A 26,728-nucleotide genomic window follows, 5' to 3' on the forward strand; every position below is an offset into this window, starting at 1 on the left:
GAGTCCATTGGTGGCCTTGTGCAATATTGCTTGTGCTTTGGGCTTTCCATGTTGAAAAAGGCGGTCCTAAGGGTACAACGCAAAGAAAAAGAAAAATGACAAGGAGATCTTAAGTGCATAGCATCTATGATATGAAGAGAGTTAAAATAGGTTAGGAATCTTCAGCTTGGAAAAATTATGGCCTAAGGGAGGTGATAATATACAATATAGTGCATCATAAAGAGGTTGGCTATCCGTTACTTCTCGTATCACAGGGCTGTGGAGACACTCAAGGAACTTACTGACTGATTCAGCAGCAGGTCCAAAAGAGCTGCAAAGAATGCTATTTCTAAACACAAGAAGATTCTTTTGTTACAGACAAAATGTGCCAGTGGATTCAGAAGCAGTTAAGCAAGTTAATGGTAGAGAGGTCACAGCGACTATGAAAAATAGTGGTCTGACTGCAGATTCCATCTCAGGAATTTCCATCTCTGCCGATTCCCAGAAGATGCAAAGGTGTACCTGGGGAAAAATCACCGGGTATCTGCCCTGTTCTTGCATTCTTTTCCCTAAACATGCGCTGCGGTTGCAGCCAGAGATGGAGCACGCGATTAGACAGACCCCGCTCACTGACTCACGCTAGTTATTTTTATGTTCTTAATGCAGTACAGTCCTTGACATCTAACTATAAAGATCATTTTAATTGAAAATATTATTAACCAGAAAAAGCAAATGGGTGTGAGTTTTTCCTGCTTTCTTGTGGGTTTTGTAAATTGTCTTAAATTCCTCCAGAAGCCAACTTAGACTTTGTTTACTTCTCTTTCCAGCCTTGCCTTAGGATATAATGTCAATGGGAAAGCAGAACCCGTTTATTATGAATGTAGGAGAATTGCAGTAGGTTATTAGAGCAAAATGGCAGCTTTTCTAAACTTTTTTTTTTTGCTGGAGGATTTAGATGAAAGAAAAAGTGATTTAACACGATTTCACATGATTTGTATGAAGTTACCTGAAGTTTGAATGAAAGTTTTTCAGTTAAATGTATTTTGTTTCTAAAAATAACAAAAAAAAGGAAAGGTAATTTTGCATGTTTCGGTAACAGAAAGAATAGCTTCAGGTAGGTTTTTTTGAGAGCGTAATGAAAAATAAAATGATGTTATATGTAAATCCTAACATCGGGGTGATGGTAGCAACCTTGAGAATCAGTGTGTATGTATATCTTTTACTGAATGTATATTTAAACGCGAAAACTGCTTGTAACGGATTCTTTTCCAGAACAGGTTTTGTAGCTGTGTTTTCACTCAGGTAATTTTTCTCTGAGAGAAAGAACTTTGCCTTGTTAAAGAAATGTTATTGCTTTAAAGAAAGAGCAAAAAAACCCTGCACGGATAGGGAATCTTCAGCTCACTGATGCCCGTGATTCCGCTCCCTTGTAGTCAGCAGAAGGAAGATACAGCTGCATTCAGGGGACAATTCAGAGCCCCAGAATTAGACAATGGTTTCTGCCCTGGGTGCTCCACATCTTCTCCTGGAGCATCTGGTTACATATCGTGGTCTTCTCAGGACATCTCCACCTTGGTCTGCTGCTTAAAGAAAATACCACCACTCCTCCTCAATCTCATCTAAAACTGAAGATGAAGCAGTTAGATTTACTTTTGTACTCTCTCCTGCATTTTTTTTTTTATTTTGAGTAAGCCCTTTTGCAAGAGTCTTAAGATAAGCTGTCCAGAGAAATATTTTTCTGATGAAACCTTCATCGAAAGTTTTCTTTTTAATCTTCTTGACTGCCCCTCATTCCCCCCAAAGCAACTATTATTAAATTGTTAAAATGGCTTTACCAAATGAAAGTTTATGGATTGTAATACCTGGGCATGCATTCTTCAAACTGTACATTATTGGTGCAATAATATAATTAAGTTTATGATGGATGATGAAATTCCTGAAAGTATTTCTTCAGGAGGCTGTTAGTTGGCAGTGAACGATCTGTGATGGCTCCACTATGTGGTTACTGTATTTATATTCAGTCTGTTTGTTTTCTTTCCTTTAGTGCATGGTTCTTCTCTCTCTTTGGTGTCCAGCACATCATCTATTTATTCGACAGTGAGTATAATGAAATGGACAATTTGGCAATTTATTTTTTGAGTCAGTGTTTTACAACTACGCTACGTAGGTTTTGCCACAAAGGACCTCAGTAGATCTGAGGAGATGCAAACTTCATTACCTAAAGCACCCCAAAAAGTGCCGAATAAAGTCATTGCAGCCTTGTATTATTGATTTGCTACTAAAGAAGTTTGAATACCTTTTTAATGCACAGATTTTAATAATTCTAAAGAAGCCGTTTGTTCACCATGCCAGTAATATTTTCTCCAAAAGTGTGTATTAATTTAGGTTATCTGATCCTAAGATAAGACTGACTGGAGTTTGAAAATACAGGTTTTTTTAAATGTGTGTTACATTTGCTTATTTTCTTCTAATAACCTCACAAAAGATTTTCCATTTAAAGATATATTATGGAAGACCTCGTAGGTTAAGGCTATACCTGTGCAGTGACGGGGAGGTGAGGCTGTGACACGCAGACCGTGTCTTGCCTAGCTCTTCTCCAGCTCCTTGGGGTGTTACCTGCAGCGACCCAGGGGCACAGCAGGTTCCACAAGACTCTACAGAAGCGTTTGGCGCTGATGGTTAAATCCCAGTGCCTTCACTGCTGTTAATAGCGAAACTAGCTAGATGAAAGGGCGATCATGTATTCCTGGCATGCTATCATCACAATTTTGGGGGTTTCTTAAAGTACAACCTTTTTAAAAAAAAAAAACCAAACAGATAATAATTACTTCAGTAAGATGTGTTAATTGCACAAGGTGTTTAATTTCAAATTGTTATGCAAGCATGTTGCAGCTTCACGCTTACCACACATGCACGGCTGAAACAAGCACATGCGATACAAGAGTATGTGGAAGAACTTGCTCTTGGCAGATCATGTGTAACTGTCTATGAAGTCTGTCGAGCCAGCATAGTGTTATATTTCACATACGTGCTTCACTGTTAGGAAGCTACATGTGTACCATGCCCTTAAGACCTTGATAATAAATTGAAAATACTGCCTTTTATTACTGACCTTGCCTCAGGCAAGGTCCATGTGAAGCCAAAGCAGATAACGTATTGGGAGGATGGAAAACAGACCTTTTCCTCTGGGCTGTTGTTTATAACCCTGAGAGCCACAGGGAGAGTTCTCAGCAGCTTTTGGTTTCTGTGCTCGCTGCCCAAACACGAGTGGCTCTTAATAGTGTGGTTTGATGGCTATAATTTTCATGGTGGCTGGTAGTGGACATGTTTGCATAAGGACAGTGGAGTGTGTAACTTCCTACCATATACTTCTCTTTAGCTGATAACTTTGGTTAGGAACAAGCCATAGCAGCCACAATTTTATCATGCAGACCACAGCGGATGGTCAGTAAATCCACTTTGCATCCTCAGATAACTTAGTTGTGTGTCCTCAGTTTTTCATCACCACAGTGCCTAGGCAGCACCCAAGTGGAGTAAAAAATTATTTTTTTTTTTTTTTTTTTTAATTTTCACGTCACTTTGGAATGCAAAAACGCGATCTCCATCCCATGGAGAGCTGAGCATGGGAGGAAGGAATTGCCTAGGGTTGTCCATGTTCTGTGACAGTCCTGGCTCATCAGAGCCTCAAGCAGTGCCCTACGCACGGAGCCAGGACTTGACCCTTCCCACGGTTCAGGCTCTGATGTGCACTGGTCAGCAGGCTGGGAAGTGGAACCCAAATTCTTTCCTGCAGGAAGAAGTACTGTATAAGCAGCCTGTTTTCTTTTTCCTGACAAGTAAATAAATTAGATTATCTTAGATTGAATAAGGATGTGGGAATCCAAAATAAGGAATTCACATTAGAGGTTTTGAAACACACCAAAAAAAAAAAAAAAAAAGAAAAATGTTATAAATTTGTCCGGCTGGTTATGTTGTAAGGTACTCATGTGTTTTTTCTCTGTTTTTATTTTATAGCCTGAAGAGAAGTGCCAGTCAGAGGTAAGAGCGCATCGTGTTTGACAGGCGTAAATGTTCTGTCAAGACACCCTGCATTTCATGTGTTGCTATTTTATTTCTCCTTATTATGGTGCAGTAAAGTGCTCTCTTAAAATATATAGATTCGCAAGCTACGAAGAGAGTTGGATGCATCCCAAGAAAAAGTGTCAGCTCTGACAACTCAGTTGACTGCCAATGTGAGTACAATTCTGAGAACAAACACTAACAGGGATGCATTCAATGCACCTGCTACCACCCCAGTTTTTCTAAGTGACAAAAAGATTTCACGTGGATAACATTCGGTTCACATTACCTATGTATTTAAAAAAAAAAACAACAAACCTACATGCATGTGGGATCTTTCCAAAAATAACATCCTCTGTCCTACTGAATTGTCTTATGCCTGTCTTGAAATACTGAATTATAATATTCATTTGGTTTTATATAGATATTAACTATCTTCAGAACTCGAGAAAATCATTGAAGACGGGGTCATTTTTTTTATAAGTGGTGTCTGTTCTTGTCATTTGGCTGGGATGAGATACAGATGAAGGTTACGATCGGTAGGAGTAAAAATTGGTGGAAACGTGGATTGAAATGAATTGTGCTTTGCTATTGCGTAAAGATGTGGGTTAATGGCGTGATAGGTGACAGTGCCATAAGGGGCTCTAAGAACTCATTTACAGTTACGGAGTGGACATACCTGATTTTTACCGGTGTAGACAATACTTCTGTCTGTTTCCTCTGAGGAATTTGATGAATAAATAATGGGGGGGGGGGGGAATTGGAAGCCAGGAGGTGTTGAGGCAACACTATGTATGACCCTGGGCAACTTTATTTGTATATTCTGTGCTGTAGTTACAGATAGCAGGAATGTGCAAAACAGAAACTTGCTAGAAAAATAAGCAGTTCTAGAGTAAATAAGCTACAGATGAATAGTCATCAAATCGGATCATACTGACATCCCCGGTTGTGGGAATGAGCAACCATCAGAACACGTGCTGCTGAAGAGGACATTCCTGTCCGTCAGCTCTCTGAATAGGTGGAGTGCAAAACTTGGCACAGTAAAGGACAGCTTTCACCTGAGCAGTGACACCTATCACGAGAAGGATTCGAGGGGAAAACTACTGCGGTGTTCACTGCAGGCGTCGCAGTGCTTCATCCAGCTTCCAAAATGGAAAAGGAAAACCAAGGACACAGTTAACAGAGAAGGCAAATAAAAGGGCTGTGACTGCATGTAACCACTCAGTCACTTTCCCAAGAGGAAAAGAAAAAATTTTTAAAACCTTCCCAAAATTGAATCTTATGTTTGCCTTTCAAATACAAAGAGAACTGGATACATGAGTTGGTTTTCATCCAGAAGCTTCTTTTACACGTGAGAAAGCGGGACCACATTCTCTTGCAGAAAGTTTTTGGTCATGTTGTTGAATAACCCAGCCTGTGTCTTTCAAAGAACTTGTCAGCTGTGCAGGTCCTCTAGCTCTGCCTTGGTTTTGTTGCGTTCTCCTTCATACGGTGCGCAGATGCACTAGGCTGTTACTCACCACTGGAGTTAGTAGCCTCTCTCCAAGAGCAGTGAGTAGCACGTGCTGCTCTGTGCCTGCCCCAGCTGCCAGTAATTTGCCCAAGAATTTGTGCGCAGTTACTGCTATTATCTTTGTGGAGAACAGTTTTTAACATCTGCTGCTGCTGTATGTTTTTGTCTGGTTTGGGGTCATGTGGGGCTTTTTGAGGGGAGAGGGTTGGGGTTTTTTTCCAAAAAAAAAAGTTAGCATCATTTATTATTTGGATAATATTCCATTTTTGCTTCATTCACTTTGCTAAAATTTTGTCATTTTTATTTATGCTATTTAAACTTCTTAGACTTGGACCTGCCCCTTCTTTGTCCGTAAATCAGCAACAGTGTGCTGCAGAGGTGTTGCTCTAACTGTCCTAGTAAAACATTTCAGTTCTAGCCACCTCTCTTCGAGAACGTACTCTTTTTCCATGTGAAAGACCAGGTCTGTTCCCAAAGAAGTTAAGACTAATAAATACTGTTTGTTAAGACAGTGCTTTATGGACATTTCCTTTACACCAGATTTTTTTAATAAAATGCTTTTAACTTAGGCAATTTTAATTGCCTAACTTAATAAATAGATCTCTTCATTTAAAGAAAAAAACTATTTAATTTATTAATTTTTTTCCTGAATTTTCCTGTATAGACACTGCAGCTTTTGATGCTTCTCAGGCTGTCAGGGGCAAGAATTTGAAAAGGTTTTGCTCCAACTAGGAAGCGAAGATAACTCTTTTTCCATAGCTCACTGAACAATTTCCAGATAGGAATGATTTCAAGGCACCTAATATGGTTTTGAAAGAGCAACTTTTCCTTAAGGTTCAGCATTAAGGGTTTGTATCTCATTATTAATCCCTGCGGTCCCGCTTGCCCGTTTATTTTTTTGCTTTCGCAAAGTATTGCTGAGGATTCCTGAATATCAGTTTTGTTTTCCCCTGTTCATCCTCCCCAACAGAAGCTTTGCTGTCTGTGTTGTTAAAATAAATATTTAGATTTTCATACGTGTGTAGCGTGAGGGTTTAAATTACTTTTTGCTGTTTTCTCACAGTCTCGGCTCTGCTTATTTTCATAGAGACTGATGGGAATGAGAGATGCACATCCCCGTATTATTGTACTGCTCATGTTTGTTTTCATTGCGAATGTGGGAACGGTTAGTTAGGATAAGGCAGCTGTGTGCTGCTGCTGAATAGGTCTGGAATAGCTCTGTGAAAGGTTTTGCTATTCTCTATATATTAGGTGAGAGAATGTCCTTTTCTGCTTGGGAAGTTTTTGCACAATTTTACTTGTCGTCGTGTGTAGAGAATTATTTTTAATAGAGAAATAAAATATTACTTGCTATGGTTAGTGTAGATGATTACGGCTAATGAGACAAATATGTATTGAGCTATGTCTGTGTTCAGTTGCATATGCTACTGCATAGAGATGTATATATATAGATATACGTGTATACCTGTAAATAGATAAATAGACAGACAGGTATATCTATAAAACAACGCCACTAGAAACATAGTACCCTTTTATCAAGTTTCTTTCCGTCTTCTCAGTCTCCTTTTCCTTCCCTTTACTTCTCAGTCATTTTCAATTCTTGGCCGATGCCTTTGCTATAATCGACACCGGGTGCTCAGCGCTTCACGGGAAAAGAGAAAAGGGTCATAGGCAAGCGCCAGGAAGTCTCGGATGATATTTAGCACATGGACCTTGGTTGCAAGCAAGGTGCACTCAAATATTGGAGAAGTCTTTGGGTTAGATGCAGGTATATCAGCTGATAAAGCACCTGTCAGACTGGCCGCGATGCTGCAGTAGTCCTGTCTCCGTCCTTACCCCTCTCTGCAGAGAAGGCATCTCTGGACTGCTCTGACTGACTGGGCTTTCGGAAAGTGAGAATCTCCACTCTGTGGAGTGTCTTTTTGCCTTAAATATCCACAAGGAAAATAGTCATCTACTTGGAGGGTAATTTCAGCCTGGCCTTTGTGTACTTAAAAACTTGCTTAATATTTTATGTACTGTTTTCTATTTTATTTTAGTTTTTAGGGTATTTTCATAAAACTTAGGAGTGATGTTTTGGGTGTTTTGGTGCCCTCTGGAAAAAGATTTTAACTTTTTAGGAAAAGCGCTGTGGCAAGAGTTAACTACTTGAAGGTACCTGGTAACTATCACTAAGTAACCTTTTACCTGTTAATAACGGCCCCAATAAAAAGTCAAAGCTTAAGTCTGATTTCAAAAATGAACAGCAGGAGATGTTTAGAATCTCACTACATGTTGTGATAAGAGGTCTTTACATGCCATTGCTTGCAATAGCTTGGGGACATGGCTAGATAACCAGGGACTTTCATGGACCTTCCATGCCTTTTTGGTATCAGGAATACTTTCAGGTGACAAGATGTATTCACTAAAGTGGCCCTTAACAGCCTCAGTTATTTAATCTGTGAGATGTTAAAAAAAAAAAAATTGAATCTAAGATGTGTTTCTCTTTCAACAAAGTGGCAAAACATGTTTTCCATTTATCACAAAATCTAAGCGGCTTTGAACAACTGAGAAAAGTGCATGAACTGGATTAGTTTGAGATGGGGTTCTTCAAAGGGAACCCAGAAGGTGGTTTTTTTCTCAGATGTAATCTGGATGTAGCATTGCACATCTTATAGAATAAATGAGAATTCCAAACCGGAAAGAAATCCCGCTTTGGTGGTCTGTTAGAGTATGTCTGAAATAACTGTCTTGGCTATCGAAATCGTGGTGCCAAAGAAGCGGATGTAGCAGCTGACTGAGGAGCCACCTTCAGGAAATCTCCTCCTGATGTGCAGGTCACAGCATTACTCCTCCCTCTGTGTTTTCTAAAGCCTTTGGTAGCAGCTGTTGCCGAGCAGGCCATGGTTTATAGCCTAAAACTGCATCATTTCATAGCGTGCTGCTAGTGGTCGTACACAAAAGGGCTGTCGCCTTCTAAAATTCTGAAACTGCTGTGTCACCTTTGGCGTTTCTAATTCTCCGCAATTAAATTGTTCCTGGTAATTTGTTTGCAATCATTTTCACAATGTATTCTCTACTGATTTGACCTTTTGTAATCAGTGTTATTTTCTCCGTATCATTTACACAACAAACAATGCAATGCATTAGGTGCTCCATTTAAATACCTGCAGAAATATTCTTGTTTTGGAGGGAGAGAACAAACTACTTGTGTATGGTTGAATTTTCAGGCTCACCTGGTGGCAGCATTTGAGCAGAGCCTGGGGAACATGACGATCAGACTGCAGAGCCTGACAATGACAGCGGAACAAAAGGCAAGCTTGAAAAGTATTTGGGGAAGTCTTAACTTCTGTTTCCAGCGTTCTTGCTCGTGCTGCTTTTGTAGGTGTGGGAGGAAAAAAAAAAAATCACATACACCGTTTGCCTTAGTTTCCTCAGTTGTGGTGATGGAGTAAAATGTAATAAAAAATGTGGAATGTTGTGACAACTGATCAGGTTAGTCCTATAAATTGTTGCTTTGGACGCAAGTCTTCAGTGTTGCTTATTTTTGTAATAAATTTCTTCCGAAAGCATCCGCACATGTGTGTTTTCAAGGGAAACACCAAGAAAAATCCTTGCAACACAGGCAATATTAGATTTTTGGAGAGCGTACTTGAATACGTGCAATTTCTGCATTACAGAGCATGTACGGGTTTTTTGTATCATAACAACCAAACTATTTTCCAATCTATTGAGGGTGTGCTTCCCCAGCTATACCAAACCTCATTTTCATCTCCCTGTACAGAGATATATATATATATATATTCCATAAATTCTCTATCAACTACCAATGCTCATATTGAAATGTGGCTCCTTTGGAGCAGTTAGCTGTCATCTGCGTTTTCTGATGTATCACCATTTTTTTCTTATTCAAGGACTCAGAACTGAACGAGTTAAGGAAGACGATTGAACTCCTGAAGAAGCAAAATGCTGCTGCCCAGGCTGCCATCAATGGAGTCATCAACACACCTGAGCTCAATTGCAAAGGTGAGAAGCAAGCACCGTGTTTAGCAACTGTGCGGTGCTCGTGAGACTTTAGTCCTCTTGGTAATAGCTGATGTAACTACCAGAGATCAGCTTTGCCTCGTGACCATGCTCTAGTCACTTGTTTTGGTGTCACGTGGGGATTTGAAATGGGTATCTGTGTAAATAGCGTGATAAATTCTGCAGAAATAAATGGATGCGTCATAGAATCATAGAATTCTAGAGTGGTTTGGGTTGGAAGGGATCATCTAGTTCCAACCCCCTGCCATGGGGGGGGACACCCTCCACTAGCCCAGGTTGCCCAAAGCCCCATCCAACCTGGCCTTGAACGCTGCCAGGGAGCCAGGGGCAGCCACAGCTTCTCTGGGCAACCTGTGCCAATGCCTCACCACCCTCACAGGGAAGAATTTCTTCCTAATATCTAACCTAACTCTCCCCTCCTTCAGCTTAAGGCCATTTCCCCCTTGTCCTGTCACTACTCTCCCTGATGAAGAGTCCCCCTCCGGCTTTCCTGTAGGCCCCTGCAGGTACTGGAAGGCTGACATGAGAAAGCCACATTAGACACACGAGAGAGCATTTTATCAAAGCTTTTCCACCTTCAATGTGATCTCACTGAATTTACTAGAAGCATTTAGTAATTCACCCATCTAGACGCTGACGTGAAGCAGGAGGGAGCAAAGATCCCCGTTTCAGAGCTGTCAGGCACTTGGCTTTATTTTCTTTGGTGTCTTCAGTAATTTCCAATATAAAGTCTGAATGCAGTCCTGCCTTAATCTCACTTCTCTTACTTAATCCCAGTAATCTACGCTTCTATGAAATTTCTTACGTCATTTTGACACTGCCTCCATTCATCTTCAGGACCTGGAGCTGCTCAACCCGCAGACCTGCGGATCCGAAGGCAGCACTCTTCGGATAGCGTCTCCAGTATTAACAGTGCTACCAGTCACTCCAGCGTGGGAAGCAACATCGAGAGTGACTCAAAGAAAAAGAAGAGGAAGAACTGGGTGAGTGTATTTTACCAGATTGTTTGAGGTTTGTATAAAATTGTCAGAACACGCACGGTGAAATCTAGCTGCTCGGCTCCTCCTTCCTCCCCGCGTGCAACAGGTCAGCACAAGGGCTATGTGCTGTGTAAATCCTGTGTAAACTCTCTTTTGAAGGCTTAATTGAGTCGTAAGTGATGTATATGCTTGTGTTGACTCTGCCTAGGATTGAATTTTAGCTTAACAGTCAAGAGGCCAGTCTTAAATTAGAAATAGCTGTCAAAGATCAATTCTGGCTAAAAGTAATATGATGTCCAATCCCTTAGGGAAAACTCAACGTCTGTCATTAAAGTAAAACAAATCCACAATGAGCGATCTTTTTTTTTTTTTTTTCTTTTTTGGCTTGTATGGCTTTCTTTTAAGTGAACATGTTAAACACTTTAAGAACTCTTATTTGAACATAACCATGGAGTTCTACAACAAAAAAATACCAATTTTTAAAAATTTATTGTGATGGACATTTATTTTGCAAGATTTTGCAATACTTACGTGTCATTTCCCATTTTTCCTTCTTTGCTCATCACGTACTGTGTACAAGGTACCCTGTACTGGAGGAAAGGTACATTATATTAAACTCCATTTTCGATTAGACCAATACTGCCTTAGTGACCTAGTCTGATTGTAGTTTGGACTAAAGTCCCTAGATCCTTTATCGTAGCCACTAAAGCAATCCACCCCTTCCTTCCCACTGAATTTAAATCTTCCTGGATCTTCTGGGTGTACAGAAGAATCTGTATAGGTACAAAAAGTCGTCTGAGCTGGTAAAAGCTTGATTTGCATTTGCACAATATCGTCTCGGAAATGTTTGTGAAACTCCCGAACTGTAAGAAACAGATTCCTGAGCAAGTTCTTGTTTTTATTTCTCTCTTATCCTGGTGATTTAATTTTGATATCTTGCCAGCTCCTTCATAACAGTAGTATTTTAGAATTGGTTGAATGGAAACAACGTCATCTCCAAATCCTCCTTGTGCTGGGTTACACATCAGTTATAGACAAAGTAAATTGCTGTAACTTTTAAATTGCTAGTGACTTTTAATTTGTTACACAAACCTTTTGTAATCATTAAGCCTTAGTTAAGTTAAACACTTATTAAATTTTTGCTTTAGTTTCTGTTCTTTGTTATTGTAACCTAGTAGATATGCTCCTACATCAACCTATGCTTCTCATTCATCAGATGACTATTTTTAAAGAAGGTTAAGGAAACATCCGGACAGTATTTTTATGTTGTTACTGAAAACGAGTACATCATTGCTGTAAAATGAAGACTGGAAGTTAAATCAGTAATTTACTGAGAAAAATACAGAAGTTGAGTTTAATTCACACATTCTTTATTCCACAAATACTGAGGAAGTTCTCAGCCAAGATCTTTTTCTTAAACGTAGAAACAACGCAGCTGTCCATTCAGAGCTGAAACACCAGATTTTCAACATTTCTCACCATAGGAGTCTTTGTCTAGTTTAAAAATAACTTTCAGCTCTTATTTAGCCAGCCTGTTTACAACATGTAATTTGCAATGGCATTAAACGGTGTTCATAGAGTGTCCTGAATTGGAAAGGACCCATGAGGATCATCAAGTGCAAATCCTGACTCCGCACAGGGCAACCTAAAAGTTGACCCATGTATCTAAGAGCATTGTCCAAACGCTTCTTCAATACTAACGGCTGAACTGTAACTTTGGGATAACATCAGTTTAATCACATGAATATTCATTCTTTTTCTTCTTTGGAAAATGGCAGTCACATTTAAAAAAAAGGTTATTTTAGTTGCAGGTAGGTAGAGAAGATTCGGTCTTTTCACCTGGTGAAGTACCTATTCCTGGAAGGACAATTACAGTATTAACTTGGCTGTTAGCCAGAACATTCTGTCTGAGCTAAGGAGAAAATATAATTTAAATAGTTAAGAGATTTGGGTCTGGCGTCTCCCTTAAGTAATGCAAAAAATGACCGTGTGTTGTTTGAAACACCTGGTTTTGGAAAATACAGGGTTCCGGTTTTAAAGTAACTGTTGGTCTTTGTTGATTATTGGTCATGTTTGTCTTAGAAATCCAAAGCTTTCCTTATCACAGGCTTTATCTGTTAAAACATGTCTTTTTTCCTTCCCCCACTTCCTTTTGCTTGCGCTTCTTCTGGCAGGTCAATGAGGTAAGGAAGACCTACTTTAAACTATGAGATACAAAGCTAACCCGTCCATTTACATGACTAACCATTTCAGCATCGTTAACCTTGTCTGAGCCACGCTACGTTATAGCTGCAAGTTGCTACAACATCACTGTAAAGCTTGTTGCACTGAACAGAATTTGCTGTAAAATAGTTGTCTTAAAAATAGGAAGCATTGATATCCACTCCTATTGACCTTATTAATCTCATTAAATAGTTAAGGGAAAAAAAAAAAAGCTTTTTTATTCTTTTTTTTACCCGTATTAAAATATAAGTGAGTATGGCTGTATCGTTTGGAGTATTTGCATGTTAGAGTTTTTACTCTGTGCCTTTTTTTGCCTGGTTTCATTCTTAATGATGTGCCTACTGTTGTGGTCTTGGTCTTTTCAGTTACGCAGCTCCTTCAAGCAAGCTTTTGGTAAAAAGAAATCCCCCAAGTCAGCATCTTCTCATTCAGATATCGAGGAGATGACTGATTCTTCGTTACCGTCTTCACCAAAGCTACCACACCATAACTCTACTGTTTCGACACCATTGCTGAGAGCTTCCCACTCCAACTCTCTGTAAGTGATTTTTTTTTTTTTTTTAATTTTTAAATAGAAAACGGAGTGGAAAGCATCTTGCTGCATTGGTAGAGGAAGAGAGAAATACCATGCTTTGGAGAGATCCAGTGTTTCCATGCTAGCTTTACAGGACATCTCTAGGCCACTTGACAGAAAGAGGCAAAATGTACCCCGCACCATCCTGTGGCCTTTGGTTCCTCTGTGCACATCTCTCCAAGAATGTGTACGTCTCCGTAAGCGCTACAAGAGTCTGACAGCTGGATTGCGCTGTAGATCAGGGCTGGTCCGTTGCCACTGGTCAGTCCTACTCCCAAGCATCGCTCGCGTTATCCCCGAGAGGCAGGCTGTGTTTTGCTAAGGGTTTGGGGTAAAATCCTTAACCCTGGCATACTGGCAAAAGAATGAGCAAAGTTCACGCTTTCAACTACTGCCTATTTTGAATGTGCTGTAGTCTACGGAGGTTACAGGCAGAGCACGGAAAAGTTTTACGTGTATATTCGGGGAATTAAAGGTATGTAAGCTGATTCCCAACGCAGTACCTTTGCCTTAGTGTCCAGGAAGCAAAAAAAAATCATTGCACCGTTACTGTAGCATGATTTAATATTTTATTGGGGTGCTCTTTCAGTGGAACATATTGTGTATGCAGAGTATTTATAATCAGGGTGACTTTGGAGTGCAGAATTAATTGGATCTCTCGCTGTGAATGAAACAAGCCAGGCCAAGTCTGGGATTTTGTTTTCTCTGTTGGCTAAAGACAACACATATTGTACTAATCTGCGGTGATGAGTTCCCAATTAAGTTGACAAATTCAGATAAAGGTAAGGATTTACTGGAAATCAAGCAGCATGGTTTAGTGATAAGGCTGAACTCCTCCAGCAGCTTGTGGCTGAAGAATGAATGGAGATGACGCGCTCCTCTTTTCTTCCGTACCTCCCCAGCCACCCATGCCTGGTCCTTCCCTTGCCCTGGCTCTGCTACTTCTCAGACAGCTCCACTGAGCCAATGCAACACACTAACTTATGTGAAAAATAATTTGACAGAAAAGTGAATAGGGTTGGGTTTTTCCCCCCCAGGTTACTGGGTTGGCTCAGCACAGGGGTCTGAGCAGCCTCTGACGAGCGCCAGGGCTGGCGTAAGCATGGGGGCATGACAGCAGCACAGCTGGGAGTAGGCTGGGGAGGAGGGGTGAGAAACAAATGTGTCCTTTGAGTAGTAGGAAGCTATTGTATAGGCTCATCTGTAGGACCAAACCATACCTTTCTGCTCGTGTGTGTATGAGAATGAGGTGTATGCTTCAACGTCAGGACTTCTGCCCTGCTGCTACACTCATTTTATGTTTGCGGGAAGGTCACAGGCAGTCTTGATGCTTCATTTGGCCACCTGGGAAATAAAGTTATATAATTGCCTTACCGCGCTGTTTTGAATCTTAAACTCACCTTTAGAATGGGCTCGGAAAGCTTTGCGAAACAGATTTTCTGTTAATTCTGTCAGTTGTTTCATCACTGGAATAGGATAAATAAATATAGAAAGTTGTAAGAGGCAGTATTGTGAAACATATAATTACCAGCCAGCCTTACGACCTCGTAGATGTCATGCAAAGCTTCCAGCCTGATTTCAGATCAAATGCATTGGAGTAAGTACCCAAACTTGAAGTTTTGCCCTTCACTTGTTTTCACATGAAGAGGTGAAAACAATAGCAATAGTTTCCAGCCGTATAATAGCGATGAAATGTTAGTAGCAGAAGATAATCCCCCGTGAATTTTTTTGTAAAGCTTCTCCAGTCTCTTCAGCCTAAGTCGATGAGTTTCTGGTGACTACAGCAAATTGTGCTTTAGAAATCTAAGGCCAGAAAATTGTCAAATGATGATCCCTTCTATCGTCAAGTCAAAATGTTGTATGCATACGTGTTGTATGCACATGTCTCGTATTGACATGAAAGCCAAAAGGCTAAACGTGAGAAAAGAGTAAATATGGGAACTGAGGGAAGGCTAGAGCACAAGTAAAACTTGTGTATTTTGGCTTTTTGGTGTAGAAAACATCTCTCATTAACCTGATTTAGGGAGAGACGTTTTAAATGAAATCTCCCCCAAAGCACACAGCTGTGCAGTTGATCTTTATATAGATACATTTATGAAAGTGCTGAAACGTTACTCACCCAGAATCCTTTTTTGTGGGAGGAGGGAAGAAAAACGCCACCAAAAATTTTTTAAGCATGAGTGCTTTAAAACGAGCAGGAATTTATCACGCTTGAATAGGTGTAGAGTTCCAAAGCCCTCCAGAACAGTTCAGGGAAACCCAGCTGTGCACACCTGGTGAGCTTTAAATCTGTCTGTAAACTCATCAATCTCCAACCAACCGCTCTTACTGCCTACACCCCCTTAATTTATTTAGATTTTGGCTTTAGAAGTTTTCCTTTATGGCAACTACCATGAAAAAAAATGAAGACTGTCCAATACTAGGTGACTCCCAGAGTTCTGTTTCATATGCTGATTAAAGAAAAACAACCCTCAGACGTATTTATTTCACTAGTCTCTAATGTTTCCATGACCAATTTAATATCTGATTTATGGTATCACTAATCCAATAAGCCAAAACCCTTGCCTGCTTCCTGCGGAATAAAAGGGGTTTATTCCTCCTTCACTATTAAATGCTGGAGAAGCGCTATCTGAACAGTAACAAATGGGTCTCGTTCAATGTCTGTTTTTCAATCTTCTCCAGTATTTCCGAATGCACTGACAGCGAAGCTGAAACGGTCATGCAGTTACGAAATGAGCTAAGAGACAAGGAGATGAAGTTGACTGATATTCGTCTAGAAGCCCTTAGCTCCGCTCATCAGCTTGATCAGCTTCGGGAGGCGATGAACAGAATGCAGGTAAGAAATAACCCCCCCAAATATTGCAGTCTACGTCGATGTGTTAAAGATTGCCCAACCTGCCGCACAGTAGAGATCTGACAGAAGGTAAATTTGACGTTTTTGAATGCTTACTAAAAGTTGTGTCTAGCTTTGTGCCAGTGTTACACCTTGCACCTTCATTAAAAGTCAGCTTGAACACGTGAATTCTGCTGCCCTCCGCTCTGTAGCTGTAACCGTTTCAACCCTAGGAACCTATGGGGAGATTATTTTGTTAACTGTCAGCAACCTCTTAAAATGTTCCCATGCTCTCTGCCTTAAAGTAGCTGCATTTCAGCTTCTAGGGAATTCCCACATATTTATGTTTTCTAGGATACTTTGAAAAGTTTCATGGAAGGGACGTTGTAATAATTAAAATCATTGATTTATTAAAATAAAATAAGAATACTATGAAAATGGCATTTCTGCTAAACTAGTATTTATTCTGAAGTTACTTATGTTGCACTCTTTTAAGTGTATGTTTTCTAACTCCTGACTTGTCTTTTCAAGAGTGAGATTGAAAAATTAAAAGCAGAAAACGATCGGCTGAAATCTGAAAACCATGGCAGCTGTAGTAGGGCTCAGTCTCAGGTTTCAATTTCGTCCTCTCCAAGACATTCAGTGGGTCTCTCTCAACACAGTTTGAACCTCACGGAGTCGACCAGTCTCGGTGAGTTTAACGAGAAAGGCGGTGGGCAGGTTTTATCCTGCACTTGGAAGATTTGGTTTGGTTAGCCATGGAAAAATGAAAGCATGAAAATTATTAACAGTTGAGGTGTGGAAATATGTCAGGAGCTGGCATAAAGCCTTCTTTTAAAATGTCGTCATAGGTCTGCTACGCCCTAGATTGGAGTTGTCCAATTATGACCTCAGCTGCGAAGAGTCACGTTTAAAGCCATTTAATGGTGTACGTTTGCCAGGGGATATATCGTAGGAAGGAAAATACAGACTAACTGGCTAATAATTGTCAATGACCTTCGCTTTTTAGGAGCGATACCGATAGTTGGTAGGGAAGTCGGTAAACCTGGTTCTTACGTCTTACCTCTGGGCACGTGAAGCCCAGATGTGTTGTGTTTGACTACAGTAGACGCGTTGGCGTAAACCAGAATAGTCTTCAGAGTTCTTAAGATAGAGCTGTGAAGCCGTTGATGTTTTCTGTTCACAGACATGCTGTTAGATGACACTGGAGATGGCTCTGCCCGGAAAGAAGGAGGCAGGCATGTCAAAATAGTTGTCAGCTTTCAGGATGAGATGAAATGGAAGGAGGTGAGTTGTGTTTCATCCCCAGCTTTGAAATATAACCGACTTTGGAATGGAGCAGAGAATTCAAATCCAAATTTGTTTTGGAGGCTTTTGTTTGCAAAAGATTTCTTTAACATTTTCCCTGTAAAATAGTTTGTTGGTGCATCACTAGTGATAAGCCAAGGCGCTCAGCTCCCTCCCACCTCCTTGGAACTGCTGAGAGCCAACACCGCCAGTTCAGGTTGTCTCATGGACTCACCTGCAAAAGCTTTTCATGTTGCAGTTTCGTGTTGATGCCACCAGCGCTGGCCATGAAGCATGTCGGTAACACCAGATTGCTAGACTGGACCGTGTGTCAGCGGTGTAGGCGATAACGTTACAATTTAAGCCTTCCAGTAGTATCTCTGAAAACCAGGCCACTCTTTTGGCGTCAAGGAGGTTAGCAGACCAGTCTGCACCTTGGGATAGCATCTGTTTAAAACTGATGTCTTAAAAGCTGCACAAAGCTCTTGGGCCTTTCTATTAAACTTCAATAAAATTTTAACTAATAATGGCAACGGTCCAGCCTGTAGATAGAAGGTGCACCGAAATGCTGTAAGCATCGATATTCTGCAAGAACTTCATGGATCCAAACTGGGAGATCTTATCGTTCTAGATCAAGTTGTCCTCTCTGGTACAAGTTTCCCATTTTGAATGACATCTTTCAGATGTCCTAAGTTGTAATCCTCTCGGAAGTTTTTTAATTGTTCATGGATTGATTAATAAATATCTTTTACTTAACATCAATACCACTTCAGTGTCCTTTAGATTTGTGACTCCAACGCTGTAGAAAATGTGTAGTAGAAAAGAAGGATTTCGTATAGCGTTCAGAATTCACCATATAGAGTGGTAAAGATGCACCATAATTTTTTTTAAAAAAGGAGAGGAAAAAAAAAAAGCCAGCATTTTAATTACATCAGACAGACACGTCTGATACAGTTAGGATTTATTTATTAACTTAAATTCACATTTCTTTGCATTTTAGGATTTGAGGCCTCGCACCTTCCTCATAGGCTGCATTGGAGTCAGTGGCAAGACCAAATGGGATGTTCTGGATGGGGTTGTAAGACGGTTGTTTAAGGTTAGTGAGTACAATGTACTGTGTGCTTGAGTTCTCCTCTTAGATTTTGACAGTACCAAGCAATATTTCACTTGCTCTGAGTATTGCTATTATAGCACAGAACAAAGTCACAGAGGTTTCAGTGCTGCCTAACTTTTCGTGTCCCGTTTTCACCCTAGGAGTATATCATTCACGTGGATCCCGTGAGCCAGCTGGGTCTGAATTCAGACAGCGTTCTGGGCTACAGCATTGGAGAAATCAAGCGCACGAATAGTGCAGAGACACCTGAGCTGTTGCCCTGTGGCTATCTAGTTGGAGAGAACAACACTATTTCAGTTACCATCAAAGGTAATTACACTTGACCTGTCTGTTGTAGTTCTCGCTAATTACAGTTTTATCAAAGCTTGCTGTGTCAAGAAACTCAGAGAAGTAGAAACTTTTTTATTGTGTGTCTTTTTCCCATCCCAGCTTCTTATTTACTGGTCCTTCTATTTTCTTTTGATGAAGACAGCGCTCAGAGTATGCTAAACCTATAAATTCAGCAAGTTTTCAGCCTCTAACAGTAGGAATAATTACACACACATCAGTTTTCTCCACATATCTTGAACTGATGCCTGGAGTTGTCCCAGAGAAGACCTCACGCCATAAGGGATGTCGTGGTGGTGTTTGAGCAGCAAAGTACCTTCCAAATGCATAAAGCCTCAGAACTTCATTACCTCTTCATAACAGCTATGGTTGCTATTTCCTTCATGCAGAGTAAAAAAAAAAAAAAAAAAAATCTTGATTTTGCTTGCTTGATTCATCTCGCTGAAAAGTCCCTCCTTACTGGTAGGAACGATCCCAGAATTCATGGGACACTTTAAAATCTGGATTTTTTTCAAAAGGGTGTTTTTTCAAAATTCTCTTCGGTGTCGTCATATCATACCGATATGAAATGACTGCTCATATTTCTCATATAAGCCCTTTTGGTTTCTATGGGAACCATTTTAATATGACAGCTGTACTACGAAACTAGGTTTGAGGGATAAACCCTCAACCGCTGCATTTTGAACATACGTCAGTTTGCTCGAAGTTACGCCAGTGAAATCTCGAGCGTAGATCTGCGTACAGCAGTAGAGTATTTGAGAGCGTTGCCAAACACTCTGCAGCTCGACTTCCAAGTTTGGCTTTAGCATTTGACTGCAAGTATTTTGATTTTTTGAATATTGGTGCAAAAAATCAATTACCTTGATTAGCAAATCAGTGGGCAGGAAGATAAAATAAGCCACTGAAGCTCGATGTGAACCCAGGGCATTCTGCTTACTTAGAATAGATTGTCCAATAGTATAATGCTGTTTGAAATATTGCTTAAGGATTAGCCATATCTATAAAGCTGCAATCTGATTTTATATTTAACTTGCATTGGCTTGACTTGAACTTTGAAGGTTCCTATGTGATAACAGTTTTCAATAAAATAGAAATTATTTAATCAATTTATGGAAAATCACTCACATATACCTTCGAGATATAAAGCTGCCTCTATAAATATTTAATATTCCAAGTAACCATCGAGGTGCAAACATTTCTCTGTGTGATCTGCCAACTTCCCTTTCTGCTGTTTATTTTGAAGCGCCGTGTGTTTTCCCTGAGCCAATTCTGCCTAAAGTGCCTGCTGACATTGCGTAAATGCTTATCAGTAGGAGTTTTATGTTAGAAGAGATAACTATCAGCATACAAAGGAGGAGTTTAATTACAAGCGTTTGGGAAAGTAGGGGGAGTTGATGATAGCTGGGGCTTTTTTTGTCTAGTGATTCAAAAGTAAACAGGTAAATTTTGGATGGATGGGTACCAGTACGTGGCGAAATGCTGAAAAATGGATGGTTTGTGTGTGAAAAACGTGGCCTGGAATCTTCGTGTGATTAAATCAGCGTGGCAGCTTTCATAGGGCCTTAGACACTGTAGTATGCAGCCTAAAGTTTTTGAAAACTGGGAAAGCTGAAGGAGGATTTGGGCTCAGCCCACAGGTGACTTCTGCAGTTGTTTTACCAGCGTTGTATGTGCTCCGCTCGACCGCGGGGGATACCAGGGTGGGGAAGGGGTTTATCGCTGAGGTGAGAAACAGCTTGGGCAGGTCCGATCTAAGTCTGCTGTTTCTAAGTGTTATTGTGGGGGTTTTCTCCTCCTGTTACTGGGCCCAGTAAAATGAAAATCACATTTTTCGGTTCTCTAGTTTGCCTATCTAGTCATTGCAACTAATCTTGATTGGTTCAAATGCCACTAAGGCGATTGCTTTGCAGCATTACAGCTACTTAGTTTAAAAAAAAAACAACAACAACAACAAAAAAAAAAAACAGCCCCAAACCCACAACCTTTTAAAAATGCAAGTAATCTGGATAAAAATTGGGAATCCTTCTAAATGAGCAATCTTTTCCTGTCGCAGGTATCTGCGAGAACAGTTTGGACGGTCTGGTGTTTGAATCACTGATCCCAAAGCCTATACTGCAGCGGTACGTCTCTCTCCTGATGGAACATAGACGGATTATCTTATCTGGCCCCAGTGGCACTGGCAAAACATACCTGGCCAACCGTCTGTCGGAGTACATGGTCCTTAGAGAGGGCAGGGAGTTGGCCGACGGCATTATTGCCACCTTCAACGTGGACCATAAATCCAGTAAGGTGAGGAAACGGAAACCAGCCTTGCGCAATTAACACTGCCGTATATCAAAAATGAGAGACTCCTCCTTTAGTCATCCGTCAAAAGGTGATTTTAAACTTGCCTTTCCTTTTAAAGCAGTATGATAATCCTGAAAGGAATAATTTAAGGTTTTCAGAAGTGCAGATTCACCTGATTATGGGCCTGAAATAGCAGGCTTCCAGGTGTATATTTAAACACCGAAAGGTGTCACGATTTTCAAGTGGTTAGGAGCCTGAGAACTGCTGAGAAAGTTGAACACCTGCATAAAATTCCCGGCAACTTTAGCAGTCCCTATCGCACGTGGGCGTTTCTCCAAAAACCCTCGAATGCCTCTCTAGGCTGTCAGGAGTTTCTGCAGCTGCAAGTATCAGCAGTTGTAATCTGCGTGTACTGGGTTTGGAGCAAATGTTGTCCAGACACATTCCTGCACCGGTAAGGCACGTCTCTCCTTTTTTTATGTGCTGCTGGTTTTGCTGAATATACCCTCCAGTGAACATCTAGATTAAAGAAAAATAAAAATACCAAACAGCAACTGTGTATTTGATGGCCTTAGGCACATTTTCCTCTGGAGGAAAGGGATGGTTGAAATTGTGGTTGGAGGCCACTGGTATAATTTGAGACGTGCTATGGAATAAATGCTTTAAAGCTGCTGAGAGCATTTCAACCCCACCCAGTCACCCGGCTGCAGCCCCACAAGCTCATCCTTCTTTCGCGGTGTTACTGGAGGCATCCGAATTTGGCCTTTGCCGAGGGATGCTTTATTCCAGATTAATTTTATCCGCTGTATTTTGATAGACGCGCACTTTGAAGAAGATAGAACAGACTTCGCTGGGATGCAAAGTTTGGTTTGGTGTATGGAGGCTTGAACAAGTTCCTGGAAAGAAAGGAAAATACATTTCAGACCTCTTGAGTGTCAGATTAAGACAGCATGAATGGAAAAAACCCCCAAACCAAACGAGAACATCTTACCCCCCTTTAGGCCCTTGTCTCACACAGGATTTCTGATATAGTCTTTGAATCTTCAGCATAACCTACAAAAGAGAAAGAAACCCATATTCTTCTGTTTTCTTATGGAAAATTTGTAAGATGGCAGGCTCTTTTGCTTTAGATTTCATTACAAAGCCAGTAGTTTATTTATTTTAACTGGATTTTTAAGCAGTATGATGAAAACTCTTTTTTTTTTTTTTTTTCCCCTCTTTTCCTTTTCTTTGTATATGCTTTGCAGGAGCTCCGCCAATACCTGTCCAACCTAGCAGACCAGTGTAATAGTGAAAATAACGCTGTGGATATGCCTCTTGTAATCATTTTGGATAATTTGCATCATGTTAGCTCCCTTGGAGAGATCTTTAATGGACTTCTAAACTGCAAATACCACAAATGGTAAAGAAATCATATCAGAACACATTCCAAATTTCCATATTGCAATCAGACCAGTGCCGCTGCAAAATGTGATCACAAAAGCAAACGCTAGATTAATTTGGTAAAGTGGACTGAGGTGGCCAGACTGTCCATGTTATGGACAGCACCTCAGAGGGGTTTTTTTCTTCATAAAATGATCAATTTGTCTGAAATCAGTAATAAAAAAGTAGTGGAGGGTTTGGGTAATTTGCATTCACTTCAGGCAGTAGATCTTCAATACAAAGACCCCATTTTTAGTGACAGTTCCTGGTTTGAGATTTCTGTTTTGCTCTCAGCATTTGATGTTCTCAGAAGTCAGATTCTCAGTAGAGAATTTGGTTATAAGTAACTGCAAAAACCTTCTTTGACAGAAGAGGTTCGAATAGCCTTTTTAAGTTGAGATCTTACTAAAAAGTTGTTTTTCAAAATTTACAAGTATGATTTGCTTGATATTTTTTTTTTCATAGTCCGTATATTATTGGCACAATGAACCAAGCCACCTCCTCAACACCTAATCTTCAACTTCACCATAATTTCAGGTACTGTTTATTCATGTTTCTTATTCATGTTTGTGGGCTGTCAAAGGAGTAATGGCTACTGAGTCATCTGAAATTGTTCTTATCAGCTGAAATAGCAAACAGAGAGAGAAATACCACTTGCTACTAGTTGCTGCCCTAACATGCGTGCAGCTTTGTTACGGTGCTGTTATTAAAATAGCTGTGGTTCATAAACCTTTTCCTTTTCAGAGGATTGTTGAGATATTTGATCCTCTAAAAAATTTTAAATAAGAAGCAAAGTAGATACTGAATGAGAAATAAGCTGAAGTAATGCAGAATACAAATTGTTTCATCTAGTGAACGCATCATTCCAAAATAACTGTTGCTAAGAAACATGTATGACTGGGAATAACCCATTTTGATCATGATGATTATCTAGAAATAAGAAGAGAAATTTAGTCTGGAATAGTTTATGTTCAGTAGCACAAAAGAGAAATAATGGACATTTCCGCTGTTCTGCCATAGATGGGTGCTATGTGCTAACCACACCGAGCCAGTCAAAGGCTTTCTTGGCCGTTTCTTGAGAAGAAAACTAATTGAAACGGAGATCAGTGGCAGGATGAGAAATGCAGAGCTTGTTAAAATTATTGACTGGATTCCCAAGGTCTGGCAACATCTGAACAAATTCTTAGAGGCTCACAGCTCCTCTGATGTTACTATTGGTAAGTGCTCTGCCCATATGCCCAGGCATATGAAAATATATGTATTTTATTTCCTTGTGTTTCAGGTGCATCTGTGTACATTTCCTTGTGCTATATCAGGTAGAAAAGGTTTCTTTAACCCCCTTCTTCTCGCTGGCACTGTATTCTCAGGCAAACTGTACAAGAACTTTCTAAATTTTTTTTTCCAAGAAAAAAGGACCTCTTTCGAAGTCCTGGATACAAATGGTGTTAGGAAATCTGGTTAATTGTTTTCACCTTAAAGGCTACAGTTTTTCATGTTGATTCAGAGGATTTTGAGCTCTCAGGAAGAGCAGTTCACCAGATAGCTACTTATGTTCTCTCATCCTTGGCTGCTTTCTCCAGAGAACTGGTAGTTGTTGTTTGATCCTATTTTCATGGATATCTTGATCATGATTTGAGTGTAATATCTGCATTTCCCTTTCCAGGTCCACGGCTCTTCCTCTCCTGTCCGATAGATGTAGACGGTTCTAGAGTTTGGTTTACTGACTTGTGGAACTACTCCATCATCCCGTATCTTCTGGAGGCAGTTAGAGAAGGGCTACAGGTGAGCAGGCAAAAGTGAAAAACCATAGGTCTTGAATGGTGTCTATTCAGGAGGCAGCACAGCATCGGCCAAAACTGAATAACGGCAGCATTTTCTGTAGGTACAACTTTGCTCACTGAATACCTGCATGTCTGTAATAATGTAGCCTATATTGTCATCCATTTCAGGCAGATTTATTCTTTTCAAATGATTTTGAAATATGCAGTAGAAATACTAAAAGCCCAGATTAGATTTTTTTTGAAAAACGTTTAAATGCCAAGCTACTGACGTTTTCAGTGGGGGGAGTTAGACACCCAAATATCTTTCAATAATCTGTTCTAGAAACACACCTTAAAATTGTACTGTGCATCTGAAAGATATGTTTGTGGTCATTAACTTAGTGTTATGCAGGATTTTCCTTTGTAAATCAAATCTTTCAACAAAAGAGGAACAAAGCTATGTATGGAGAGAAACATATTAATGAGTGACAGGATCAGTATCAGTGACATTTTGATTACTTGTCAGTATACAGGATGAATTTTTTACTAGTTTCCTTCATAATTCTGTCAGAGGCCATAGTGAAGTCATCATTGTTTCCCTGTACTTAGTAACTGATTCATACTCCAGCAATTTGGATTGTTTTAAGCATTGCCATACAATTCTTAGCGTCTGTACAGCTATAAAGCTTGTCGGAATCGGGAGGGGGGTTGAACAGAGGATTGCTATGGACTTGCTATGCAACCATGGAAAAAAGGGGCTTGCTTTATTCTTCGGTCCTCTGCTCACAGAATAAGCATGCAGCACATGATTTAAAAGACAGTTTTTGGAGACAGCGCAATCAAATATCAGTAAATTCTGGGCATTGCACGATGAAAGCTAAACAGGAGATCACGCATACAGAAAGAAAAAGGTGGATCACAGAGTCTAGAAGATTGAAAAAGGGCTAAAGGTGGATGGAGAATAGGAAAGTATGGCAATGCGCTGGGAGCTTCTGTTTTGGTAAGAGGACAAATGCCATTTTGAGGGCATGAGCTATAATTACATCTAACGGAGGTAGGAAGAGGGTAGTACTTCTCCATGTGAAAAGGCTCATTAGATAAAAACGTGGAAAAAGGGTTCAGAAAAGCGCAATAGGTATTGTGAAGATACAGGAGGCATTATTCAATGAGAGAGATGAGAAGCGCAAACTATTCAATTTATTCAAGAGGAAGCTAAAATATTACTTGGTCTGTGGGAGTGACTACAAGCAAGACATGGCTTGTTATTAGTAACACTAATTAACGGTTCTGAAATTTTACTTACAGAAGTACTAGGTTCTCCATCACATATGTCTTTATGTCTGAAGTCTTTCTGAAACACGAAATAACTCCAAGCACTAGCTCCGTAGAGAAGCAGTTGTGTTGCAGAACGGTTCCTTCATGTTTGTGAAAAATAGTTCCCTCCATTCTGCTACTGGTTAGGGCTCACCGTTGCAGTGTTTGCCAGGACGCGTTGCCATTCGGATATGTTAAAAAAAGTGTGAAAGATTTCTTCTGGAAAATACTTGGCTTTTGTTTTGATTTGTCTGTTAGGTTTCTTTTCTATGCAATATCCTTTCTGTATTAGAGGTTCGGCTCTTGTCTGCATGGGGATACTCTGCAGAGAATGGAGAAATCATGAAGATGCATCAGTCTGAGGACTTGAAGGACTAAAAAAAAAAAAAAAGAGGGGGGAATTTTACATTGTCCAGTTAACAACCACCTTAGGTTTCATTTGCTCTCTCTACAGCAGAGATTTATAGATGTTTACACGGAGAGAGAGGAGACAACCCTGTCATAGAAAACTGAGCTTTTACTGATGGCTTCTTACAAATCTATGAAATATAGGAATTCTTCAACAAGTTTTGATTAAAATTTGGATAAACTGTGATTGCCATTTGAAATTTGTCAGTGCTTGGAGACCTCATTTTCTTTGGGACAATTTGGTAGGTTCTTAGACATGAAGAAAACAATAGGTCCTAGAGTAGAAAACACACGGAGGAACTTTGCTAGAAATAGAACAGGAGAACCATTTTACCTAAAACTTCCTGTACAGGAAGGTAATGGGAGCCAATAATCTTTTTGACCTAAAACAAGAGAAAGGAGAGTATGTGACTTTGTTTCCTCCTGAAATGGAGAAAGCTGATACTCACAGTGATGCTCAGGCTCCTTGTACGGTGCTTTGAAGCTCTCATATCGGTGATCAGCAGGTGTGGAAAGCACTGAAAAATTAGTAATGGAAATGCAGAGAAAGAACAACAGTTAATTAAACCATCTTTTGGCTTGCTTGTTTGGCCTGATATCTGCCTCTTTCCTTTGGTTATTTGAAT

At 40.1% G+C, this 26,728-nt stretch overlaps 1 protein-coding gene across 9 annotated transcripts in view; it reads left to right on the forward strand.

The window, feature by feature from the left end:
• NAV2 (neuron navigator 2) overlaps positions 1-26,728 on the forward strand; it is a 408,453-nt gene that overhangs the window by 374,637 nt on the left and 7,088 nt on the right. For all 9 annotated transcript variants that reach the window (XM_054826434.1, XM_054826435.1, XM_054826436.1 and 6 more), the window contains 17 exons: positions 2,024-2,076; positions 3,994-4,017; positions 4,137-4,211; positions 8,761-8,844; positions 9,445-9,556; positions 10,412-10,557; positions 13,143-13,315; positions 16,034-16,187; positions 16,716-16,875; positions 17,371-17,471; positions 18,472-18,567; positions 18,726-18,894; positions 20,966-21,201; positions 22,446-22,600; positions 23,086-23,157; positions 23,641-23,837; positions 24,284-24,402. In XM_054826434.1, coding sequence (XP_054682409.1) covers positions 2,024-2,076; positions 3,994-4,017; positions 4,137-4,211; positions 8,761-8,844; positions 9,445-9,556; positions 10,412-10,557; positions 13,143-13,315; positions 16,034-16,187; positions 16,716-16,875; positions 17,371-17,471; positions 18,472-18,567; positions 18,726-18,894; positions 20,966-21,201; positions 22,446-22,600; positions 23,086-23,157; positions 23,641-23,837; positions 24,284-24,402 — 2,126 coding nt within the window. The remainder of the gene's footprint in view (positions 1-2,023; positions 2,077-3,993; positions 4,018-4,136; positions 4,212-8,760; positions 8,845-9,444; positions 9,557-10,411; positions 10,558-13,142; positions 13,316-16,033; positions 16,188-16,715; positions 16,876-17,370; positions 17,472-18,471; positions 18,568-18,725; positions 18,895-20,965; positions 21,202-22,445; positions 22,601-23,085; positions 23,158-23,640; positions 23,838-24,283; positions 24,403-26,728) is intronic.

The sequence above is a fragment of the Grus americana genome, chromosome 5 (genome assembly GCF_028858705.1).
Source record: "Grus americana isolate bGruAme1 chromosome 5, bGruAme1.mat, whole genome shotgun sequence".
NCBI classification, from domain to species: domain Eukaryota; kingdom Metazoa; phylum Chordata; class Aves; order Gruiformes; family Gruidae; genus Grus; species Grus americana.